This window comes from Equus asinus, chromosome X, assembly GCF_041296235.1.
Source record: "Equus asinus isolate D_3611 breed Donkey chromosome X, EquAss-T2T_v2, whole genome shotgun sequence".
NCBI classification, from domain to species: domain Eukaryota; kingdom Metazoa; phylum Chordata; class Mammalia; order Perissodactyla; family Equidae; genus Equus; species Equus asinus.
The window spans coordinates 53,670,971-53,684,228 of record NC_091820.1 but is presented as its reverse complement, the minus strand read 5'-3'; the positions used below and the strand labels follow the sequence as shown (position 1 = coordinate 53,684,228).

Below are 13,258 nucleotides of genomic sequence, written 5' to 3'. Positions count from 1 at the left end.
GAATATATATGGAACATTCCACTCAACAGCAACACAATACACATTCTTCTCAAGTGCACATGAAACATTCTCTAGGATAGATGATATGTTAAGTCACAAAACAAGCCTTGGTAGATATTAAAAAATTGAAATCATACTAAGTATCTTTTCTGGCCACAGTAGTGTGAAACTAGAAATCAATAAGAGGAATAAAACTGGAAAATTCACAAATATGTGGTAATTAAACAACACAATCCTAAAAAAACAATGGGTCAAGGAAGAAATCAAAAGGGAAGTCAAAAAATATCTTGAAACAAATGACAATGGAAAAACAACGTATCAATACTTGTAGGATGCAGGAAAGCAGTTCTAAGAGGGAATTTTATAGTGATAAACACCTATATTAAGAAAAAAGGAAGATCACAAATAAACAACCTAACTTTACACCTCAAGAAACTAGAAAAAGGAGGACAAACTAAGCCCAAAGTTTGCGAAAGGAAGGAAATAACAAAGATCAGAAATCAATGAAGTGGAGACCAGAAAAACATAGAAAAGATCAATGGCACTAAGAGCTGGTCTTTGAAAAGGTAAACAAAACTGACAAACCTTTAGCTAGACTAAGAAATAAAGAGAGAAGACAAATATATAAAATCAGAAATGAAAGAGGAGACACCATAGAAATACAAAGGATAATAAGAGACTACTATGAATAATTGTACACCAACAAATTGGATAACCTAGAAAAACTAGATAAACTCCTAGAAATATACAACCTACCAAGACTGAATCATGAAGAAATAGAGAATCTGAACAGACTAATAAGAAGTTAAAAGATTGAATTAGTATCAGAAATCTCCCAACAAATAAAAGCCCAGGACTAGATGTGTCAGTGGTGAATTCTACCAAACATTAAAAGAGTTAATGCCAATTCTTCTTAAACTTCAGAAAAATTGAAAAGGTGGGAATGCTTCCAAACTCATTTATAAGGCCAACATTACCCTGATACCAAAGCCAGATAAAGACTCTACAAAAGAAAAAAAAGAACTATAAAGTATATGTGATGAATATGGATCCAAAAATTCTCAATAAATACTAGCATACCAAATTCAACAGCACATTAAAAGGATCGTACACCATGATCAAGTACGATTTACCCCTAGGATGCAACAACATCTTTGCTGGGATGCAACAAGGAGGACTCAACATGTGCAAACCAATAAGTGTGATACACTACAGTAATGAAATGAAAAATAAAAATCATATGATTATCTCAATAGATGCAGAAAATGCGTTTGCCAAAATTCGATATCCTTTCATGATAAAAACTCTCAACAAATTCTGTATAGAAGGAACGTATCTTACCATAGCAAAGACCACATACGACAAACCCACAGCTCAATGGTCAAAGGTGGACAGCCTTCCCACTAAAATTAGGAACAAGACAAGGGTGCTCACTCTCACCACTCCTATTCAACATAGTATTGGAGTGCTAGACAGGGAAATTAGGCAAGAAAAAGAAACAAAAAAACACCAAAATTGGAAAAGGGCTATGTTTTATTTCTGGTAATTTTTTATTGGATGCAAGACATTGTTAATTTTACCTTCTTGGATTTGGACCGTTTTTGTATTCCTCTAAATAATATTCTTGAGCTTTTTTTTCTGGGATACAGTTATTTGAAAACAGCTTGATGCTTTCAAGTATTTCTCTTAGGCTTTGTTAGGCAGAAAAAGAAGAGTGTTTAGTCTAGGTTTAATTTTTCTTCACTAATGAGGCAAAACTTGTCTGTGTACTCTACCCAGTGTCCTATGAATTGTTTGATTTTCCACTGTGGCTGGTGAGAATAGGAGTCTTCCAGGAACTGTGTGATCTTAGATAGTTGTTCCCTCCAATTCTGTCATGTGGCTCTTGCCTCACACATATGTATTGATCACTACTCAGCTAAAGTCTTAAAGAGGACCCCTGCAGATCTCCAGAGCTCTCTGTGCAGCTATCTACTCTCTGGTACTCTGCCCTGAAAACTCTCAATTCCTTGCCCTCCCCATTCTTGCAACTCAATGTCTTCAACATAGGAGAGACTTCTGGGCTCCCCCTGGGTACCATTTCCTGCATTAAGGCCTTCAGGTTCTCTCCAGGCTGTAAACTGGGACAATCACGGAGCTCACTTCATTTGTTTTTCCTGTCTCTCATGGGTCACTGTCCTTCATTGCCAGATTTCCAAGGCCTTGAAAACCATTGTTACATGTATTTTTTCTAGTTTTTTAATTGTTTCAGGCTGACAATGAAAATCTAATCCCTTTTGCCCTATCTTGGCTGGAAATGGAAGTAACCATTATGGTCTCTTCAGAGGACAATTTGGCCTTTGATATCAAAATTTTAAAGGTGTTTTTCTTTTGGCCCAGCGATTTGAGTCACTCTCCTAGTTGCTGTAGATATAGCAGTGAACATGATGATAACACTTCCATATAACTTACAATTGAGTGGGAGGACAGAGGAAAACCAAAAAAATAAGCACAATATACCATGTTAGAGACTAATAAGAAATGCTAAGGAGAAAAAAAACTTAAACAGAGAAGGGGGATAGGAAGCAATGGGTGGAGGGAGGCATGTCAAAATTTTAGATACATTTGCCTCAGTGAGTGAAAGACTCACCGAGAGGAGTCTATTTGATCACAATCCTACTGGAATTGAGAGGGCAAGCTATAGGGATATCTGAAGGAAGAGCACTCCAGGTAAAAGTACTGAGTTCAAAGGCCCTGGTGTATTTGATAAATAGCAGCAAATATTTGTAACAACTACTACAGTGCCTAAGGAGATGCTCACAAAATAGTAGTTATTTAGAATATTATTACTAATGGTGGTAGAACCAGAACTATGACCTAAAATTGTACCATCTCAAAACTCATCTGCTTGCTGTTATGTTATATTCTTTCTTCCCTACTCCATGAGACATTGAGACATGTACTGCCTTGTGATTATTCTTGCATTTTTCTCTATCGTTGCCCAGATTTTACACAGGCTTGTCTTGTGTTCTGAATCATGTGACTATGCAGCTTATGTTGACTCTTGCTTGATAGAATGTTGGGCTCTGACATTTCTGTTTGCACTAATCATTGGGGTTGATTTCATTATTTCTCTGGACAATGGTCCCCTTCCTCCCTCACCACATGTGTGTGTCTTCCAAAAGTGTGTGTGCTCTGGCCCAAAAGGTCAATCTCCCATGGACAGGAAGATCCTCAAGTCCATATGAGACACTATATAAAAATTCTAATCACAGCTCCACCCTCATTCATCCAGCACTTTTTACATCTTTCAAGGCACTTTGTTTTTAACCTTTCTTTTTTGAATGAGTAATGCATATATGGTATGAAATTTTAAAAGATAAAAATGATATAGCAATGAAAAATAAATTTTCCACCATCTTTTCCTCAGCCACTCATCATTCCTATCTTGAGGCAAACAATATAACCAGTTTCTTTGGTATCCTTTCAGAAACATTGAGTGCACATGGGTGTTTTTAGTCACTTTCCACACCCCACCCCTACCCATACAATGTATCTTGACTACACTTTTCACTTGATTCTCACAACACCCTGTGAAGTAGGTGGTTCTCTCCCCGTGTTACAGATGAGAAAGCTAAGGCTCAGAGATGGGAGGTGACTTGCCTAAGGTTTCCTAGGCTGTAAGTGGAAAATCCAGTACTGATGTTGCAGTTTTTGTCTGCATTCTTTCCTCCACACTGAGAAGTACCAGGTCCTGCGCCTATAATATGATAGGAGATCTCTAAACACTTGCTGGTAGTGAGAGTGATTAAGAAAATACCCCCAATTCCTGGAGTCATATTAGAATTGCTATGGCAGACTCTAGATGTAATGCTGGTGGGCATTGACTGGTAGTTAGCATTAGGGAGACAAAAACTTGATCTTTCTTATTGTTTCCTGGAACTATTCCCGCTCTTACAGATCTATTCAGGTCCACCTGAGGAAAGTGCTGCACCCCCAGTGCCTCCGCCTCGAGTGACAGCAAGAAGGCACAAACCAATCACGATTTCAAAGCGCTTGCTGCGGGAAAGGACAGTTTTCTATACTTCTTCCCTGGATGAAAGTGAAGGTCAGTACTGAGATTCACCCTTAGCTTCTTAATGGTGATTAGACACAAAGAAGATATCAAAGGATAGAAGTGGAGGTGTAGCCATTTTTCTTCATGTAAGGGTAGACTTTTCCTGGTTCCTGGGCCAGGCAAAGCAAGGTTTGTAAAATTTGTGCCTAGAGAGCAAATTAGTATTTTGGTAGTGGATAGGACAGGGATGTATCTGTAAATCCAGCTACCATGATCCCTTAGGAGACCAGTGGAGGACCGAAAATGTTCTTAGATCTGAACCTCAACACACTGAAGTGGGTGAGCAATGTTTTCTGAATGTTCTGAGATTTTAAATTCAAATTCAGCTAACATGGAGGAGTGACATCAGCAAGATGGCTGAATAGGAGTTTCCAGTGCTTTTCCCCTTACAGTAGCATCAGTTTGAACAACATCAATTTGAACAACCATCCATGCATGAAAATCCCTTCATGAGAGCTATGAAATCTAGCTGAGAGATTACAGCACCTGAGTGAAGCAAAGAAATAAGAAAATATACACTGCAGGTGGTAAGAAGGACATTTTCATATTATCCACATCACCCTTCCCCTAAGCTCACATAGCACAGTGCAGAGAGGGATACCCTCCACATGGGGGAAAGAGAGTGAAGTAAGCACCCAGCTTCACCTTGGAGCCAAGTACCAGGCCTACCCCAATGAGCTTCAGTGCCAACTCGTCCCCCCATTGACCCAGGCTCCAGGCTGGCCACCACAGACCCAGGTTCCAATCCTGCTCCAGAACCAAGCCATTTCCTGCAGTCCCAGGCTACAGGCCTGCCCCTATAGACTTGGATTCCAAGCATACCACTGCACCAGAGTGGCCCCATGGCCCTAGGTTGCAGGCCAGCCCCGGTAGCCCTAGTCTCCAGGATGCAATCACAGACCCAGCCTCTAGGCCAGCTCTCTGTGGACCCAGCCTCCAGATCTGCCCCAGTGCCAGACCAATCCTCTGGCCCCAGACTCTAAGCTCACCCCTGCACATCCAGGTTTCAAGCTTGCCCACCCACTGACTCAGGCACCAGATCAGCCTGTCCAAGGACTCCAGCAGCAAGCCCACCTGTGGAACACACCAGCTGGCTTGACCAGAATCTCTGGTTGTGCTGACTGGTAAAAGGCTTTCCTTGCCAAAGCCAGTCTGTAAAGACTGGAAGATGTGCGTACTTCTTCAAATAGACAAACACCACCACAAGGCCACAAGGATCAGGAATAATAAGGGAGATAAGACACCATCAAGGGAACAAAATAAAGCACCAGGAACCAACCCTAATGAAATGGAGACCTATAAACTGTCTGAGAAGAAATTCAAAATAGTTGTCTTAAAGACATTCAGTGAACCAGAAGAGAACATAGATAGACAACTAAACAAAATCAGGAAAACAATACTTGAGAAATTCAATAAAGTGGTAGAAACCATAAAGAGCCAAACAAATTCTGAAACTAAAGAACACAATTACTGCACTAAAAAATTCAGTAAAGGGTTTCAACATCAAACTCAACCAAGCAGAAGAAAGAAGCAGTGAGCTCTCACTTGAAATTACCCATTCAGAGGAATCAAAAGAAAAAAGATTAAAAAAGAGTGAAGAAAACCTGAGACTTATGGGACATTGCTTAATGAATCAATATACACATTATGAGAGTCCCAGAAGGAGCCAAGAAAGAGAAAGGGGTAGAAATCTTATTTAAACAAATAATGACAGAAAACTTCTTAAATCTGAAGAGGGAAATGAACATCTAGATCCATGAAGCCCAAAGAAACCCAAATAGATCAAACATAGAGATGTTCACCAAGACACATTATAATAAGATTCTAAAAATTCCAAGACAAAGGGAGAATTTTGAATGCAGCAAGAGAAAAGTGAGTCATCACATACAAGGAAACCCCCATAATACTATGAGCAGATTTCTCAGCAGAAACCTTCAGGCCAGGAGAGAGTGGGATAATATATTCAAAGTAGTAAAAGGAAAAGGCTGCCAACCAATAATACTATATTTGACAAAGCAGTCCTTCAGAAATGAAGGAGAAATAAAACTTTTCCAGACAAACAAAAGCTGAGGGAATTCATCACCCCTGGACCTGGTTTACAAGAAATGTTCAAAGAGGTTCTTCAGGTTGAAACAAATGGACATTAATTAACAACATGGAAACATAGAGAAGTATAAAAATCATTGGTGAAGATAACAATGTAGTTAAATTTAGAATATTCTAATACTGTGACAGTGGTGTGTAAATCTCTTTTGACTCTAGTATAAAAGTTAAAATACAAAGTATTAAAAATAATTATTGCTACAATAATTTGTTAATGGATACACAATCTAAAAAGATAAATTATGATGCCACCTCCTCTGTGAAGGAGAAAGTGGAAGGGAACATTGAATGCCTACTTTGTTGTTCCATAATCTCATTTTTATTAGATAAAAATTCATTTATTTGTTTATTCACAATATCCCCAAATACACACCAGGGAATATAATCTCTATGTTAGCAGAAATTTTTTTCTCACTCTGTATCCCTAGTACCAGCACAGTACCTGACATATTGTAAGCCCTCAATAAATGTATGTGATAAATGAATGAACTGGGTGTTAGTAGACCTGTCTAACTTCATCTTGGCCACGAGCTTGCTGAGTGACTTGGGCTAGTCATTTCCCCATTCTGGGTCTTGGTTTACCCCTCTGTGTGATGAGGACTTCATGCCAGAAGATCACCAAGAGACTCACCCAGTCTAGTTTTGTTTTGTTTTTTACTTTTTTAAATGAGATATAATTCATATGCCATAAAAGTCACCCTTTTAAAGTGTATGTCAGTGGTTTTTAGTATATTCACAAGCTTGTGCAGCCATCTAATTCTAGAATATCTGCATTACCCTAAAAAACCCTGTACCTCCCAATAACCACCCCCCCCAACCCAATCCCTGGCATTCACTAATATACCTTCTGTATCTATGGATTTGCCTATTCTGGACATTTTATATAAATGGAATAATACAATATGTTGTCTTTTTGTGACTGGCTCCTTAGCATAATGATTTCAAGGTCCATCCATGATGTAGCATATATCAATACTTCATTCCTTTTTATGGATAAGTAATATTGCAGTATATAAATATACATTTTGTTTACCCATTCATCAGTTGATGGACTCTTGGATTGTTTCCAATTTTTGGCTATAATGCTACTATGAAGATTTGTTCACAGGTTTTTGTGTGGATGTATGTTTTCAATGATCTTGGGTATATACCTAGGAGTGGAATTGCTGAGTCGTGTGTTTAGACTTTTGAGGAACTATTTAGCGGCTATTTTCTAAAGCAGCTGCACCATTTTACTTTCCCACCAAAAATGGATGAGAGTTCCAATTTCTCCATATCTTTGCCAACACTTGGCACTTCATTTTTAAGTAAAAATTGTGTATTTTTAAGGTGTACAACATGACGATTTGATACACACATTACAAAGTGAAATAATTACTACAGTCAAGCTAATTAACATGTCATCTCCTCACTAGTTACTACTTCTTTTGTGAATGAGAGTACCTGAAATCTCTCTTAGCAAATTTCCAGTATTCATTATAGTATTATTAACTATAGTCATCATATTGTACATTAGATCACTAGACTTATTCATCCTACATAACGGCAACTTTGTACTCTTTAAGCAACATCTCCCCATTTCCCTTATCTCCTCGCCCCTGGTAACCACCATTCTACTTTCTGCTTTTATGTATTCGACTTTTTTAGAGTCCACCTAGAAATGGGATCATGCAGTTTTTTTCTCTTCGTGTCTGGCTTATTTCCATTAGCATAATGTCTTCCAGCTTCATCTGTGTTGTTGCAAATGACAGGATATCCTTTTATAATTCTGAATAGTATTCATATATATACATATGTATATCACATTGTCTTCATCCATTCACCTATCAACAGACACTTAGGTTGTTCCCATATCTTATCTTTTTAATTCTAGCCATCCTAACTGGGTGTGAATCTATACTCATTTAATCCTCATCACTTTCCATGTAAGGTAGGTATATTGAGATCTATAATATAGTGAATGCATTGGAGGCTTAAAGAGGGTGAGTAGTTTGCCCAATTCACACAGCTACCAAATGACAGAGCAGCAATTTGCATCCATCTTATTCCAGAGCTCATTTGTCTATTATAATATTGTACTTCCTACAACTTATCTGAACACTATTTTGAGAAGGAACCAATACTTCTATTCATCACCATTCTTTACCAGTAACATTTCATTATCTTACCCCAAACTTGTTATTCCTCTTGTATATAATATTTCAGTAAATCCTTACACCATCATCATGGCGTCCTTCATACTCCCATATCTAAGCCCTGTCCATTCCACCCACTTAACATCTCTTGAATCTGTTTCTCTTTGCTGCTACTGCTCCAGTTTAGATCCTTCTCATCAGCAGTTCCCTATCTAATCTCTTTACCTCCAGTCTCTCTGGTCCAGTCTACTTTTCATAATGAACCTAAAAGGATATTATAAAAACATATGTGATAATGCCACTTCCCTGCGAAAAAAGTTATAGTCCTCTGCAGCCTAATGATAAAGTTCATATTCCTGAACACAGCCTTCATGATATAGCCCCAATCCACCTTAACAACCTCATCTCCAACTACCCACACTTTTCATCTAAAATTTGTTCCTATACTCAAGCCACACTAAAGTTTTTACTTTTATTTTAAATTTTCTTAGACAAACTATGATCTTTTGCTTCTCCAAGTTGTTCTCTGTCTGAAATTCCCTTTTCCCTTTTCTTCCACCTATTGCAGTCCTTCAAGGCCCAGCTCAAATGTTACCTCTTTTGCAAGATCTTCTCCAATCCCTCCAGACAGAATTAGCACTGTCCTCCTCATAGCACTTATTTGCATGATCTACTTGTATTATAATAATTGATCTATTTCTCCTGCTGGACTAGTGTGCATCTTATCAAGGCTCCTCCCCATGACTTGCCCACACATGAAAAAGAGGCCCCCAGTTGACTACTTGCCTGTTTGTGAGGCTTCCCTGTCTGATACCGATTCACTCCCAGTTCTCTGCAGTTTCTGAAGCTGATCTGTTTGTTTTCTTATGGAAATGGATGGCTGGTTGGGGAAAGGCAATGATACTGAACTCTTATTACCTGACAGGATCAATGAACTCTATCTTCAGCAAGAGTATGGACAACCGAAAAGCAAGTACTATTGTTACAAGAAATTGTAGACCACAAAAGCTATGGGAAGAGCATAACGTGGTTACTCAGGGATTTCTTTATGAAGATGGAGAAAAAAGCTAAATTCTGTTAAGTTTATTAACTTGAAATTTGAGCGATCTTTATAAAATACTTTTGAGAGAAATAGAAATATTTAAGGATTAACTGATGTTTTTATTTAAAAAGAATAGAATATACAATTCTTTAGGGGCTCTTAAGTCCCTTTTGAATTACATATCCCTTTGAATAAAACATCTTGATGTATTGTGGTTTTACTGAATTGTGGTAACGAAAATCATCCTCGGATCTTGAATAAAATTCCCTATTTGATGGGACCTGTGACTCCACATGAACTGGGGTAGGTAGAGACTGATTTTGTGGAATATCATTAATTTGTTCCACAATAGTAGCTCCTTTGAAAATGTGTACAATTTTTCAATATTATGTATGCATGTATAAAAATGGAAAGGTGATAAAGGTTATCAATCTTGTCTCTTTGCACTAACTTTTCCTAGATGAAATCCAACATCAAACACCCAACGGTACTATCACCAGCACTATAGACCCCCCCAAGCTGCCACAATACCCTAAGCTGCCTATTCAGAGGAATGGGGAAACTGATCCTGGGAGGAAGTCTCCAAGCAAGCCTGTTGCAGATGGCAAGTTGGAGTCCTGCCCTGAGGTGGATGTGGGGAAATTGGTGTCTAGACTGCAGGATGGAGGGACCAAGGCCATACCAAAGACCACCAATGGACCTGTGCCAGGCTTTGGGCCCACCAAAGCCCCCACTTTCCACATAAAGAGACCAGCTCCTCGGCCCCTGGTTCACCCCAAGGAGGGTAAGTACTTGGGAATCCCATGGGACCCTGGACTGAACCCAACTACTTTGCACCTTGAGATTTTTCTGAGATTGGTGATATTTAAGTAGAAATCTGTTCCAGTATACTACCACTGATGTTGGAATGGTAGGTAAGAACATAAAAGCCACTCACAATAATCACTAGAATGTAAGCTCCATGAAAGCAGGGGTTTGGGGCCTGTTTTATTTACCTCTATATCCCAAGTGCTTAGAACAATGCCTGACGGTCACATAGTATGCATTCATTATTTGTGGAATAGATTAATAATAGTGATATTATTTATTAATATTATTATTGCTGCTGTTGCCATTTATTATCTGTTATGTACCTGGCACTATACAAGGTACTGGTGTACTCGTTCGGATTCTCACAACCTTACTGCAAAGAATGTGTTATTGGTTTTTTTTCTACTAGAAAACAGGCTCCTAGAGGAAAGTGACTTGCCAAAGATTCACAGCTAGTAACTGACAGAGCTAAAATCAGAATGTTACCAAGCCTGGCAAGCACCAAAGCCTGTGTTCTTTCCAATAAGATAGAACTATCATTTTACCTTCCTATAAGAAGCTTTTAATCTGTGAACTATTATTTTCTCATTCTCACTTTCTAGTTTAATAGAAATACAGACAAAGAGGTACAACTTATGTAAAACTCTGGATTGTTAAATTCCAAATTCAAGAAGTGGCTCACTTCTGCAAATTTAATTGGCTACTACATGTGGAAACTCATGTTGGGAGGTTGGGGCTAATCCAGAGGAGATTTGGGGGGGATATAATTCTATGAAGATAGTACAGTTAATGGAAAGAATATAAACTTTGAGATAACAAAAGCTTAGATCCAAATCCTGGCTTATTTACTTTCTACCTAGATGAACTTCTAAAAATGTGCCTTATGTTTTATGTCCTGTCCTGTTCCAAACATGATTTAAGGCGTTCGCAATATAGGAAAAATACAAGAACTTAATAATAGTAAAAATAATTTATTCAACAAGTATTTATTGAGTACTTACTGTGTGCCTAGCCGCATTCTAGGTGTTGAAAACATAAAAGTGAGTAAGACACACAAGGTCCCTGTGCTCTTGACTTATATCAGGGTTTAGCAAACTATGGCCTTAAAAGGTTGAAAAAAATCAAAAGAAAAATAATGCGTCATGACATGAAAATTATGTGAAATTTAAATTTCCATGTTCATAAACAGAAACATGCCCCTTCATTTACATTTTGTCTTGAGCTGCTTTCACACTACAACAGCAGAACTGAGTAGTGGCGACAGAGACCTTATGGCGTGCAAAGCCTAAAATATTAACTATCATACTTTACAGAAAATGTTTGCTGATCTCTGCCTTAGATTCTAGAGTACAGGTAAGGAAAAATAAGGTGAAGATGGGGGAGAAAAGGTAGGATAGGAGGGAGATGGAAAGAATGGAGTTAGTACACAAAATGTTTGCTGTGAAGCCTTACACACTTGATGGAGCAGTGTCACAGAGTTGGCTCTAAACTTTCTAGAGAAAACGAAAAGAGAAAGAACTCAATGGTTATATAATTCCAAGTTTTTAAGTTAACGACAAACCAGTTGTTCAAGTAAAACACAACTCTTCTAGTTTTTTTTATTTAATTTTTATTGAGTTAATGATAGGTTACAATATTGTGAAATTTCAGTTGTACATTATTGTTTGTCAGTCGTGTTGTAGGTGCACCCCTTCACCCTTTGTGCCCACCCCCCACCCCACCTTTCCCCCGGTGGCCACTAATCTGTTCTCTTTGTCTGCATTTTTAAATTCCTCATATGAGTGGAGTCATACAGAGATTGTCCTTCTCTATCTGGCTTATTTCACTTAACATAATACCCTCAAGGTCCATCCATGTTGTTGCAAATGGGACGATTTTGTTCTTTTTTATGGCTGAGTGAGTATTCCATTGTGTATATATGCCACATCTTCTTTATCCAATCATCAATGATGGGCACTTACGTTGCTTCCACGTCTTGGCTATCGTAAATAATGCTGCAATGAACATTGGGGTGCATGGGACTTTTGAAATTGCTGATTTCAAGCTCTTTGGATAGATACCCAGTAGTGGGATCGCTGGATCATATGGTAGTTCTATTTTTAATTTTTTAAGGAATTTCCATACTGTTTTCCATAGTGGCTGCACCAGTTTGCATTCCCACCAACAGTGGATGAGGATTCCTTTTTCTCCACAACCTCTCCAACATTTGTTACTATTTGTTTTGGTTATTTTTGTCATTCTAATGGGTGTAAGGTGATATCTTACTGTAGTTTTGATTTGCATTTCCCTGATGATCTGTGATGATGAACATCTTTTCATGTGCCTATTGGCCATCTGTCTATCTTCTTTGGAGAAATGTCTATTCATGTCCCCTGCCCATTTTTTGATCGGGTCGTTTGATTTTTTGTTGTTGAGTTGTGTGAGTTCTTTATATATTATGGAGATTAATCCTTTGTCGGATGTATGACTTGCAAATATTTTTTCCCAGTTAGTGGGTTGTTTTTTTGGTTCAATCCTGTTTTCCTTTGCCTCAAAGAAGCTCTTTAGTCTGATGAAGTCCCATTTGTTTATTCTTTCTATTGTTTCCCTTGTCTGAGAAGACATGGTGTCTGAAAAGATCCTTTTAATACTGATGTCAAAGAGTGTACTGCCTACATTTTCTTCTAGAAGCCTTATTGTTTCAGGTCTTACCTTTAGGCCTTTGATCCATTTTGAGTTTATTTTTGTGAATGGTGAAAAAGAATCGTCAATTTTCGTTCTTTTACATGTGGCTTTCCAGTTTTCCCAGCACCATTTGTTGAAAAGACTTCCCTTTCTCCATTGTATGCCCTCAGCTCCTTTGTTGAAGATTAGCTGTCCATAGATGTGTGGTTTTATTTCTGGGCTTTCAGTTCTGTTCCATTGATCTGTGCACCTGTTTTTGTACCAGTACCATGCTGTTTTGATTACTGTAGCTTTGTAGTATGTTTTGAAGTCAGGGATTGTGATGCCTCCAGCTTTGTTCTTTTTTCTCACGATTGCTTTAGCAATTCCGGGTCTTTTGTTGCCCTATATGAATTTTAGGATTCTTTT

The 13,258-nt window shown here is 38.2% G+C and overlaps 1 protein-coding gene across 3 annotated transcripts in view; it reads left to right on the top strand.

Annotated features, from left to right (window-relative positions):
* OPHN1 (oligophrenin 1) overlaps positions 1-13,258 on the top strand; it is a 496,179-nt gene that overhangs the window by 460,508 nt on the left and 22,413 nt on the right. For all 3 annotated transcript variants that reach the window (XM_070502226.1, XM_070502227.1, XM_070502225.1), the window contains 2 exons: positions 3,940-4,087; positions 9,837-10,160. In XM_070502226.1, the coding sequence (XP_070358327.1) occupies positions 3,940-4,087; positions 9,837-10,160 (472 nt within the window). The remainder of the gene's footprint in view (positions 1-3,939; positions 4,088-9,836; positions 10,161-13,258) is intronic.